The sequence below is a fragment of the Prunus mume genome, linkage group LG7 (genome assembly GCF_029339155.1).
Source record: "Prunus mume cultivar Tortuosa linkage group LG7, ASM2933915v1, whole genome shotgun sequence".
Taxonomy (NCBI): domain Eukaryota; kingdom Viridiplantae; phylum Streptophyta; class Magnoliopsida; order Rosales; family Rosaceae; genus Prunus; species Prunus mume.
Window position 1 is genome coordinate 1,991,898 of NC_142704.1, and position 13,364 is coordinate 2,005,261.

General features: G+C 37.9%; 1 protein-coding gene across 1 annotated transcript; it reads right to left on the reverse strand.

Annotated features, from left to right (window-relative positions):
- Positions 1-4,353: 4,353 nt before the first annotated feature.
- LOC103337454 (kinesin-like protein KIN-14J) lies at positions 4,354-12,050 on the reverse strand. The gene is made up of 19 exons (XM_089055793.1): positions 11,916-12,050; positions 11,214-11,448; positions 10,573-10,682; positions 10,371-10,454; positions 10,155-10,232; positions 9,973-10,065; positions 9,836-9,865; positions 8,501-8,842; positions 8,335-8,416; positions 8,142-8,237; positions 7,879-8,058; positions 7,682-7,788; positions 7,414-7,593; positions 7,058-7,221; positions 6,715-6,968; positions 6,418-6,581; positions 5,319-6,115; positions 4,843-4,940; positions 4,354-4,676 (listed from the first exon to the last, which is right to left on the reverse strand). The coding sequence occupies exons 1-19, from the start codon at positions 12,033-12,035 to the stop codon at positions 4,615-4,617; spliced, it is 3,276 nt and encodes a 1,091-aa protein (XP_088911919.1). The 5' UTR covers positions 12,036-12,050; the 3' UTR covers positions 4,354-4,614.
- Between the last annotated feature and the right edge of the window lie 1,314 nt (positions 12,051-13,364).

Here is a 13,364-nt window from a genome sequence, read left to right on the forward strand (position 1 = left end):
CACTGAACATCAGTCCAGTATCAAAAACATGGTTTTGTTTCATGGTTGTAGTGTTTGAATTTTTTCCCCCTTGCAATTGGTTCATCATCTTCATTTGAATGAACACTTCTTAACTCATCCTTCATTGCTTGATCCCCCTCTTCCAGTCTGGTGTCTTCAAGATCTGTGTGGTGAAAATTCGTAGTCCAAGAAGGCTGCTCCCTATTTTGACCAGTTTGTGAAGGTTGGTCTTCATTTTGACTAGTCTGTGAATGGTGGTCCCCACTTGGGCCAGCTTGTGAAGGGTGGTCCCCACTTGGACCAGCATGTAAAGGTTGGTCCCCACTTGGACCTTCACCCTCATTAACAACACCACCTTCATTAACAGCACCACATTCACCCTCATTAACAACACCACCCTCATTTATCTCTTCATCTTCAAGAGGCTGAAAAGTATCTTCAACTGGGGAATGGTCTGCAATCCACTGTTGCAAAAATATGGTTTCCTCAGCTATCTCTTCAATGTTCCCCCCCCTATACTCACTGTCAACAAAAGTAGATGCATCTGATAAGGATGCATCACTATCTTCCTAATCTGTTGCACTTGCCATTGCCACACCTTTACCCTTTGAACACCTTGTAGCCCTTGCCATCTTTGGTGTCTCAGGTTTAACCACTTCTTTACCCTTTGAAGACCTTGTAGCCCTTGCCTTCTTTGGTGCCTCAGGTTCAGCCACTTCTTTACCCTTTGAAGACCTTGTAGCCCTTACACTCTTTGGTGGCTCAGGTTCAACCACTTCCTTATCCTTTGAAGACCTTGCGGCCTTTCCCTTCTTTGCTGCCTCAGCCACTGTTTTACCCTTTGCATTCTTTGGTGCCTCAAGTTCCGAAAAATCCCCAACATCCTCCACTGGTTCTTGCTCCACTATCTTCAGTGTTTTACCCTTTGCATTCGTTGGCTGCTCAACATCTCTTTGTCTTATAAGGAACAAGAGGAATAGAATCAGCACATCCTATATCCTCAATCACAACTGACCTCTGTTTTTGGACCCCAGGACCTTTCACCCTTTGCAGCTCCATCTCTTTGTGTTTGTTTAAAAGGTATAAGGGTCATTAGCCAACTATGTCAAAAATATATCTATCTCCCTTACTCCTAGCACACATTCACACATTTTCAGAACATCTTCATCAGACATAAGCTTCTCTACAGAAGCAGAGTTGGGAAGCTCATAGTGATATAACACTATACCATCAGACCAATTTCAAACATAGACATTTGGTCCTTATCATAAAAATCAATGAAATCCAGAGTTCCATTTACATATAGGTTGTCACATAAAGAACCCCCATCGTTCATTTGAATAGTAAACTTATCATCTTCAAGTACAATGCCACATAACAGTCAAACCTATCAATACACAATTGTTCAATATTTAATTGGTGACTAAACAAGGACATAAACAAATGCAGAGGTTTTGGACCACAAGTACTGTCTCCAATCAAAAGCAGTTTGGTTTGAAAATAAAAAGTGCTTTTTTTTTAATGCCTTTCCAACAACACAACTAAGTTTACTATCAACCATGGACCACAAATATCACTATCAAGCACGCTTCAAAGCAACTGAAAGGTTCAGACAAAATCAAACCGCACGCATCTTAAACCTTTGCGAGGAAACCAAAAAGCAAGAAAATTTAAAAACTGCCTTCAACTTACAATAATGAGGAGCACGACAACCATGAGGAAGAATACCCAGGGCATCTCGAATTACAGCAACCCAGCCTTCTTTGCGCTTTCGATCGATGCAAAATGGGGATTATGTTTCAATTTGTGCAATCGGTTTGAGTTGGGGAAAATCGATTTTGGTGAGGGGTTATGGACGATCGGAAGCGATTCGGGGTTTTTCTTTTTTTGAATTACATAATGCCACGTGTTGTTTTGGGCGCGAAACCTAGGGACGTGAGATGCGAAAATGCCCTTGATTTCTGAATTACGAAGATCGGATGCCACGTAGGCACATGCAGATTTCTGACGGATTCGCTAGCGGAGGGCAATCTGTAAGTTTTGCGACGTTGTGTATGCATAAATGTCCCAAAATCGGATATGAACTCTTAAATGACCCTATAGGTTGGGGGGTTTATTGTAGTTTATCCAAAAAAAGATGTTGGATTAAAAAAGATCACTACAGGATTACTTACCCTGTATCGTCTTTAGTAATAAGCTCAATTTATTTTTATTTCAGTTCTACCAAAAAACAAAACGCCTTTCATCTTCCCCACCGTCACAAACCAGACGATGTGGCTGCCGTTCAATAGACTCAGACTGAATTGGCTCTGGTTTCATGTGGTTATGGCTGTCGAAATGGCCTTCTTAATGCCAGCGTTTGCCAGGCTTCATTGATGGCTGTCGAATGGTCCTTACGATGTCTAAAGTCATCTAATGACCCGATTGACAGTACATGTTGACAATACATGGACCCTGAATGGGAAAGACATTATTCCATCCCAATTAGCACCCTCGAACAGTTCCTCAAATCAAATAATTACACCCAGAAAGAACAGAATCATACAATTAATGTAACACATTTGAGCAATGTATATGAAATTGTGTAAAAAGAATCTTATAAATGAAACACAATAATCTTCAAAAATGACCACTGAAGACCAAATTTAACTACAACAGCTCAGTTTGGCATACAATAAGCATTCCAAAATCAGATTCTTCTCTCTTCCTCAGCTTTCTCAGCTGCCAAACAAGAAAAAATCATGAATAATACATCGAATTTCAACAGGGAAAGAATTTGATCAGTAAGAATTGCGAGGATAGAAACCTTGACGAAAGTGGGGAGAGAGAGCGCATGTCGTTATTGGACATGTGGGCTCCACATACATTTTTTATTCAAATGCAAGTAGCATGTTGTTATAATGCAATTGCTTGCCCTGAAGAAAATCAACACCAAATTATGCGATCATATTTGTCCAAATAAATAAATAAAACCATATATCCCAGACTCACTTGAAAACCCACGTTTCATCAATCGTGACCGTTGGTAAAATTACTTGGGCACCAATTAATCTGCAGACCCGAAACCCAACGAAAGCATAAGTTTTTCCTTATGACAAACCTAAAGCTATTTCATGTTCATTTACAGAACTCAGTGAAGTCACATCAACTCCCTACACATATCACCATGAATATCACCAGAAATCCTAAGCCTCATCAGCTTTTGGATTCTCTTCAAGGAGAAAGACTTTCATGAAACGGGAAGAAGCAAAAGCTTTTCCTTATGATAAACCCAAAGCTGTACTCTTCCACAAGTCAGTGAAGTCACCTCAACGTCCTACCCATCATCATGAATATCACCAGAATCACCAAGCCTCATCCGCTTTTGGATTCTCTCCAAGGCCAAGATCCAAGAACCTACTGCATTTTCCACTCTCTTTCAAGTTTCCAGAATGGAAGAAGAAGAAGAAGAAGAGAAACCCTTAACAGAGCTAACCCTAGCCGCTACTTCCAGTGCACCTCAGTCTCAGTGCCCACCAGAAGATATAGTTTGGACAACATTGACTTTGGGGCTTCCATCTTCAACCTCCGAGAAGAGAGAAGCAGTGGATCAAAACCCTGCTCCTTCCATGAAAAAGGGCCCTTGGGAGATCAAGAAGAGGTTGACCACAAGCGACCTTGGAAACCGGTGCAAGCTTTTGGCGGGAAGTTTGGTGGAGAAACATGTTATGCCCTGCTTGGATGAGGAGTTTGGACAAAGGGTTTCGAGCAGAGAGGGTGCAAGGGTTATAGTTCACGATTGCGATACAAATTCCAACCATCAACTGATTCTCAAGTATTACAAGAGCTCCGACAGTTATGTTTTCAGTAGAAAGTGGGGGAAGTTTGTGAGGAGGAGAGACTTGAACATGGGTGACGAAATTGGGCTCAGCTGGGATGTTCTCAACTCCAGGTTCTTGTTTTCGGTTCTTCAACGGGCAAACCAACAACCTGCTAGCTCTTCATCGAATTCAAGAACGAAGCATAAATGAAATTTTAACTAATTAATCCTCTTGTTTTCAAGTTTAGTGAACTTACTAATGAATATTTTTCTTTCCCGACTACATTCCAACTCTTTTCTCAACTCTCTCGACACATCCGTCGTCAATGAGGACTTTCTTACTTTGTTTATGATGAAGATGTTGTAACCCTTTTTTAAATTAGAGTGCTGAATTTTTATTTCACCTTCTTCAATCGATTATTTATTTTTCAACTGCTCAAGCCGTATAAGTTGTTTTTTAAGAACAATAATAGTAGAAAAGAAAAATACAACTAAACCAAAAGTTGGTTTTGAGCCCGTCTAACTCTAATGAAAATGTGGGGTTATGAAGAATATTTTGTCTAACTCGGTCCTCGGACTATGTATTCAATCTCCCAACTTGAAAAGTTAAAAAGAAAATGTAGACTGTACAAGATGGAGAGATGTCAAAAATCGAAGTTATGCTATGATCATATATTACAAGGTCAAAGTCTGAAGTCTCCAGTTGCCACTTTCAATATAAAGACAAATGGAAACTACTAAAACACTAGAAGGAGCAGAGTTAGAACTTCATAGTACAGTGAGTTTTTGAGACTATGGCTGTCGAAATTGCATTTTCAATGCCAGCGTTTGCCAGGCTTCACTGATGAGCTGCTGCCAGCGGTAGATTGCCAAGGACCTAACAAGAATTAGGGTAGGGGAATGAGTAAAGAAAAAGGGGCGGCGTCGAGAAGAGGAAAAGAAGGGGAGAGTGAACGGGGGTTTGTTGAAATACAGTGGCAACAGTAAAAGTTAATGAATTCAACATAACTGTTAAAATACAGACAGAAGGATTAGGTGCATACTTGACAAAACCTTCGAGGAACTTTTGATCAATGATGTCCGAGTAGCTTTTGTTTCCAACAACCTAGGTGATGGCTTTGGAAGTTTAGATGGGGCAAACCTTGAAATGAGATAAGAAACAACCGAATCATTAGATTCATAGGAATATAATGAGTTTAATGACAGGCAAATTCGAATGAAAATCCAACCTTCCAAATCAAGCACTCTCAATTCCAATTAAATTTATGAAACTGTGACCCAGTAACAATTATAATAAACAATGGTGCATCAAAAGATTGTGAATTTAATACGGAAAAAGGTAGCAAAGTTTAGACAACAACCAGCATTCTGGCAATTTAAAAGATGTAAAACATGACAAGTGCAGCCAGCAACTTTTAAATATTGACCAAAAAAAAATTTCCAGCAATTAATTATTGATCTCACTAACAAAGGGACACCTTAGCAATTACACGAGGAGACAAGGAAATGAGAAACTCACCTTACTGTGCGCTGGGAAGGTGTCTTCTCGCCTCGTGCGTTCTCAGCTTGAGTTTTCTGGAGTTCTGTATTTCCAGCTTTTGTACTTTCTGTTGGTTTTGTAACTTCAGGGAAAAGAGTAAACTCCATAAGACTGGCCATTGAACCCTCAGTTTCTGTTCCCATTGAAAGATCACCATCGGATATGTCGCTTAATCTCTCCCCAGAATCTTCCTCGCCAAAGCCCAAGAGCTCAAAGTCTTCAGTAAAGTTTTGACTTGCCTCACCTCCATGCTTTGGTTCAGTCGAATGTTCATTATGATGTCTAAAGTCGTCGATTGACTGCTCAGAACTATTTTCATAATGCTTCGGTTGAGCCGAACGGTCCTTATGATGTCTAAAGTAATCTATTGACCGCTTAGAACTAGTTTCAGAATGCTTTGCCTCCCCTCCATGCTTTGACCGGGGTGAATGTTCCTTATTGTCTCTAAAGTCATCTATTGACTGCTGAGAACTAGCTTCAGAATGCTTTGTCTCACCTCCATGCTTTGACTGAGGTGAGTCTTCCCTATGATGTCTAGAGTCATCTGTTGACTGCTGAGAACTGGATTCAGAACGCTTATCACTATGCTCCAAGCCTGAGCCTTTTCCACCTGGCATTCTTTGGCTCTGTCGAGGCGTCCCAATTGAATGTCTTCTTGGAGAGGAAGACCCATATCTTAGTGAGTTCATGCCACGGTGTACCCCATTACTATTGGCTTTGAGCAATCGCTCAATCTCCTCATCTTTCTTAGCAATTGTGTCCCTGAAGGATGCCACCTGCAAGATTTAACAAATAATTACACACATAAAAAGAAACTAGACCTGGGGCTCAGTAAATTTATTTTTTGTGTTCTTTATTTTTTCCAGAACAGAGAACAAGTTCATTACCAGTAATAGCTTTAACCCATTCCTTTCTGAGGAAATGAAGATAAAGAACCTATTCAATTTTCTATAATCTCGACTTATTTTACAAGATTGTGAACTAGTTTTAGAAAGGAACGGAAATTCTATCACAATTTAATTCAAAAGGCAGGAAGGAACTATATCTAGGTAGACATGTTTTAAAAAAGGACTTGTACCTGTTCCATAAGTTCTCTTACATATCTTCCCTCTCTGTTGCTCCGTGCAGCACCCAGTTCGACGCCAGAAACCCTCTCTGCAAACTTCAGTGTACTTATAGTTTCAGAAAAGGATTGAACTTCCGGATTCAGCTGTACAAACATGAGGGTTTTTGCTTGACCACCTGCAGTTAGAGAAGAAAGCAATAAATAAGCCATCCATCAATTGAAGATATTGAGAGTTACAGAATATAACTTGCAACGCATACTAATTGAACCTTGTTATCAAGAATGAAACCAAATTAATTGGACAAGTACCTAAAGAACTCTGAAGCACTTGAGTTAGTTTGCTATTTCTATATGGTACATGTGAATTCTTTTGTGCAAGAGCAAAAATTACATCCCCAAGAGCAGACAGTGATTTGTTTATATGCTGTGCCTCCCTAAGTCTATCTCCGATAGCTTCAGAGCGACCCACTCGTTCACTGCCGGCAAGATCCACAAGATGTAGACTACCACGCAAAGCAGTGTCAGTCTTCAAGTCCACACCGCGAACATGAACAGTCAGAACACTGCACCATATAATTGATTAAAAACCAAGTCTCATGGAAGAAAACAAATATATAATGTTGGAGAAAAAACTTTGTACTCAGAATATAACCTATGAGATCTGCTGCTTCTTTCATTTAGGGCAGTGGCACCGACTGCCCGATTCATCAACCCAATATTCATTAACTTTAGGACATCTGCAGTTGAGTTAACAGGATGCATGCTTGCATCAGGGACAGCTAACCCATTTGGTAGGGTAGTATTCCAAATCCCAAGTGTGTGCAAGTTAAAGAAAACAAATCTACTCTGATACCAAAATGTGGAAGAAAGGATCAATATCATCAACAAGGAATTATACAAAATAACTAAGATCAAAATACTAGTCAATGCAAGCAGTCTACTTGAGTCTCAAGTCTCAACCATGAGTCACATTTTAAAAGGTAATAAAAATTGACGGAATAAAGGATATCTTTTTTGAGGACTCTCACTTGAGAGTAGATCGCGAACTTGTTCATTGTATATCTCAACCATTTGAACGCCAACTTCATACGCTATGGAGCTTTCCCTGCTCTGAGATATTTGGAAAAGATCATTTAGTGCTCGATAGTTGACACCCCAGTCATCTGTTGATGATACACTAGGCCCACTCTAGAAGTAACACCAAAAATATGTTAGAACATGGGTAAGAATAATGTACACAGTAGATTGAAGAAAACATACACAAATTCATTCATACCATTGTATACGTCTTTCCTGAACCAGTTTGACCGTAGGCAAATATACAAACATTGTACCCGTCAAGCACAGAACGAATCAATGGTTGGGTGTCCAAAAATACCTCCTCTGTTGACATAGGTCAATATAAGTATACCAATTATTACGAAAATAATCTATGCCAACATCATTTGTTACACAATATTAGAAACTAAATACCTTGTGTAGCTGCAGGACCAAATACTTTGTTAAATTTAAATAGCCTGCGGCTGTCTTTTCCTTGTTTAGAGGGATTTGCAACAACTATATCACCATTTTCACCAACATACTCTATGGTGGTTTGCTTCTGACTTTGCCCCGGAAGGAATGGTCTTATTCGACAGTACACTCTAATATTACCTTGACCAAAACAAGCATCATAATCAACTAACAAGCAATAAATTCAAAATATGACAATAACACAGTTATATTTGACAATGTACCTTTCAAATCCTGAACCTCATTATACAATTTCCGATTTTCATCAAGAACAACATGATACTTTTCAGCAGCATCTGTTAGTCCTTTCAGTTTCGCGCCTATTGAAGGTAAAAAGCATAGATTGTGAACAGATGCCCAGCCCATGAAAAAATTACAAGTAGACAGAAAAATTAAGCTGTTACATATCAGTCTTACCCAGGTAATTAAATTCTGCAGAGTAACTTGTTTTTGTCATCAAGATTTCATGTCTTGTGGACTCCAAAGCAGCACTTAATTCCTATACAGCATCAGCATATCATGTTATAGAATCAATGTCAACGCACTGACTCTATGAGACTAAGTAAAGGCAGTAAAGGCAAACCTTCAAAGCTCCAAATTGGTTAGTTAAAAAACTTTGGTAAGTGTGTTCTTTCTTTTTCCATCTCCATGATTCAGATTCCAAAGATGCCTCTAGTTCTTTCTGGTTCTTATTTGAATCTGTTAGTATGCACTCGAGTTCTTTTAACCTCCTTTCCAATTGAAGTTTAGCTTCTTTTGCATTTGCTTCTAACTTCAGGGAATGACTTTCGTGCCTGCTTTTGGCCATTTCTAGTTCATGTTTCAGTGTTGAAATCTCTTTATCCCTGCGATCCTTCTCTTCCTTTAATCGCACTGCATCCTGCTCCTCAAGTTTTTTCTTCTCCTCTATATCAAACTTCTCAATCTGAAAAAATGATCGTGTTATAGCAAATAGTATAAAAGACAAGCAATGTAACTAGTAAAAAGAAAAAGTTGCATTAAAAGGTATCTGGCTCTTTTGTCTTCTTTTTTTTTTTTTTTTGGGTAATTTTATTATTCTAATCCAAATTTCAAAGAATAAATGTGAATTTTAAAATAATAACCATCTTTCATTCCCCAAAAAAAAAATTTCACACTTTATCCAATCAGTTATACACATAACAAATACAAATTTGGTGTGCAGAGATTAAATGCATGGAGACAAGAGCAATAAAGATAAATGATGCATCTTCTCCCAAATGTGATATTTGATGAACTGTCAACCAAGAAACCATAGACGTTGGCATACATGATATCATATTACACTGCTGCCTACGGTAGTCAGATTCGGGGTCGGTGTGGATCGCAGAATCAGGTTTTCAGAATCCATTACCTAATCCTTGAAATATCATTCTTAGGAACAAGTAGAACCTAGCAATTTTCATTCCAAAGTTAAAAAAAAGTTGGAACAAAAGCATTTTTGTTGGGACACCAATGAAATTTTACCTGGAAGCACAGATAGAAGAGCATGTTCGCCATTATTATTTCTCATAAATTCAAATTAGGATAATGGAGTTAGAAAACCTACTAGTTTTCCTAGCTTTTGAAAAATCTTCATGTTTTGGGTCTTTGATACACATGGAAAGAAAAATCCAAACTAATTGTACTAAACAAACCTGGAAATGAAACACTAATCCCATTCCTTAACCATAATTCTGTAAAACGAACACATACATAGTTGATATATCATGTTAACTTAAAAACTATGGATTTGAAGTGGATGAGATATCAATAAGATGAGTAAAAGAGAAGGCATGCATGAAAGCCATGTGTTTCTCAGAGTGTAAACACAAAAAAGTCATTAAAATCAAAGAATCAACAGTACGAAATGCTTCGTCAGTAGTAAATTCAAGATAGGAATAAAAGTTTAAAATAGTACCTTCATACTCTGAAGCAGTTTCAGAACAACCTAAAGGAAGGGAATTAACAACAATTGAAGATCAATTAGATTAAAACCAAAAATCTAAATTTGGATTTACAAACGAAAAAAACAACCAAAAGCTTTACTCAGTGTACCTCATTTTCTTCGGTAGTCCCTGATGCGAGGGTTTCAAGTACTTTTATTTTCAATAGAAACTTCTCCTCGCGGGCCTTATATATATTGTTTTGCTACAAGCATCCAACAATAAAAACAATTAATACTAATGAGTAGAATAAGAAAACGATATTCTCTGATGAAACAAAGCTGAAGACTTTACAATTCTCAGGTTCACTGCTTGATTTGCAAATCGTTGCTCAATCACTTGCATGACTTTTCTCAGAAGATATGCAACACGCTGAGAAAATTATTATAAAGATAGGTTAGACATACAAAATAAATATACAACATAGACCAAGGAATCAAATTATAACTGTGCATGGATTCATGAATGTTTTTAACAGTATGGCATCGATGTATCCTCTTACTGCCATACATTAGGTACATCACCATTGTTTCTGTCAATGCTGTCATCCAAAATCCTATTCCCAACATTGAAAAGTGATCTAGTAGATGCATTCTGCAACAAAGAATTGCAACATCAAACAAAATTTTGACTAATATAAAGCAAGAACTTATCAATGTACATAAAACAGGATGTACAATACGAAACAAAACAAAAAAAATCAAGAGATTACATCTAAACTGGTTGATTTGATTGACTCCAAAATCTTAGCATTAGAGAGATCAACAAGAGTCCCCTGCTTCAATTGCTGTCCAATATGATGTACTAGCGCAGCTGATGGATCTAAAAACAAGGGAGGGAAACATAATTAAAAGTAATGTCTTTACAACACCAACAACTTATGTGCTAGAATAACATCTATCAGTCCAAATAAAAAATAAGGTTCCGCATTTACTTAATTCCGGGCTTCAATTATTATTTTCATAATAATGCACTAATCCAATTAGTCTGGCTAGGCATGCTGAATGAAACTAAGTATTCCAACCCACCACCCATTCCTCCCAACATCCAATCTAACATTAAAAGTTTATTGCACTTAAAGTATCAGCAAAAGTACTCCAAAGAAAAAGGGCTCACAATTCTAGCTAGTAACTAACTTTCACAGCCTACCCCTGTAACTCCTAGGTTACTCCAAATTGGGCACTACGCTGCGTGGCACACACAGTATACATACATGATCACATATACACAGTATAGGAATTGGCATATACTTTGACAAGACTAATGCATGTAAAACTAGATATCCAAATCAGAATTTCAAAATTTGTCACTACATGCAGGGTCATACAAGTCTATGAAGTTTATGATTTCTACCTGTCACTCGAGATGTTGAATCAATGGAATTTCCACCAGTATCTTCTCTATTTTGAGTAGATTGTTGTCCACATGTCGAGACATCCCCTTGGGAACGATCAATCCCCTTTAAAGATTCTACCTCTAATAAATAATTTTCTGCCTTTGTCTGATTTTTAGTGTTCTCTCCCCAAAAACCAAAATCAAAAGAAGCTTTAAGTGCACTAAGGCAATGCAAAACTGGCACCATAGAACCCTGCAAATGATTCAGACCATAAAATGATACGAAGAAGTTACAAGGTAGAGAAATAGTAAAGACTCAAAGGTTGACTTTTCCAACCAAATACAGGGACGGGTTAATCCATCCAGTATACTTATACATAAATCTAAGACTTAACAGTGGGCTGGCCACATAGACCAGGATAATTTGGTTTTATAATTATCCAGAACATTATCAAAGCATCCTCTCTGTGTTAGTAAATAAATACACCTCAAGTATGCACCCAGAACTCTACAAACAGCGGAGCTAAGATCAAGTTTGCCATAGGATGCTCAAATTCAATGTTATATACAGTCACCAGATGGACCGGATTCCTCAGATTCATGATTGTACCGGGATTATACTTAGCTTCTATGAGATCAGACAGAAAGAACCAGTGACTTGTTTGACTGATAAAAACAGGTTAAAAACCAAAATAGTGAAAGAAATATTAATTTAACTACCTGCTCTAGGTCTAACAGTTCAAAGCGGGGGAATCCTAATTCATCCACAGCTGCCAGAAACCTTGTGATATTTGCAAAACCAGGGTCCGAACTCCCTTCCCTAAAGCAGGGAAAAAACATTCAGATCAAGAAAGCAATATGTAAAACCATGTACAAATGGTCAATACCAAGCTTATACAATTTAAAAGAAAGAGAAGAAAACAGTCTTAAGAATCTAATGCACAACAAAGTTAAATAACGAGACATTTACAAGCAAAGAAAATGGAAAAATAAATCCTACCATTTCAACCGAACCAGGACATAGCTTATTTAAAATTCTGCATAAAACAGTGCCATCGATTAAGCAGGCCCTGAGTTCCTCCTCGGAAGCATCCAACGGCAATCTTAAATAAGGAACGATAAAATTTAACCATTCCACCAGAGATAATATCTGGTTACCTAAACAAATCAGAGTTCAAAGGTAAGGATGGGACCGATTACGTGCACATAACTACAGAGAGAGTGAGAGAGTGAGTGAGATAACTACCTTCAATTGTGCTGCCAAAACTTTCCACTAGTTCAGCATTTTCACCACGAGTCCCATTTATAATTTCAAATCCCCCCTTATCATCCTTTATTCTCATCTTTGTGTGACTTTGACCCCCCATTCTCATCTTTGTGTGACTTCGACCCCCCATTCTCATCTTTGTGTGACTCTGACTGGGTGTTCATGATAAAACTTCCGCAAATGCCCGGTCCTTGTTATCAATTGCAGACACAGAGCTACAAGGAAACAATAATACAATGCAAGGAGTATATATCAGTCTATATAACTGGTAACAAAAGTCTTAAGGGTGGAGAAAGACCTAATATGGAAATTTCCCCGCAGAAACTATCAATACAAGGCCGTGCATGTGTGCCACATGCAGATATCACATAATCATCAAAAGCACTATGCCTCACTTGAAAATCCAATATTTCATAACTTCTTGCCCTCATGATTCACGATGCATTGGCATTCCAACTAAGTAATCAAATCACTTGAGAAAAATAACAATTTTGCACATACCAAATTCAGCCATTAATTAATTTCCACCGTGTGCAGCCAATATAGTAGCATTCTTGTCCGTTGCAACATTACTTAAAGTGCGATTTATAAATAAAACATTTAAATCATATTGAAAATCGTTCATCCAAGCCTCAAAATGAACTCTTTTATGCTTCCTGAGTTTAATAAAATCAGCAAAAATAAAAATAAAGGTAAACCCTCCTAAAGTACATTCCTTTCTTCACATACAGTTTATCTAATAAGAAACTCACACACTCAACTGGACGCCACACACACACACACATGTGTGTGTGTGTGTGTGTGTGTGTGATAAATATGTTGACTGACATAAGTAGACCATGTTCTTCTCCTATAAATTAAATAAATTACAAATAACCCTTTATCTTTACCTCATCCCAGCC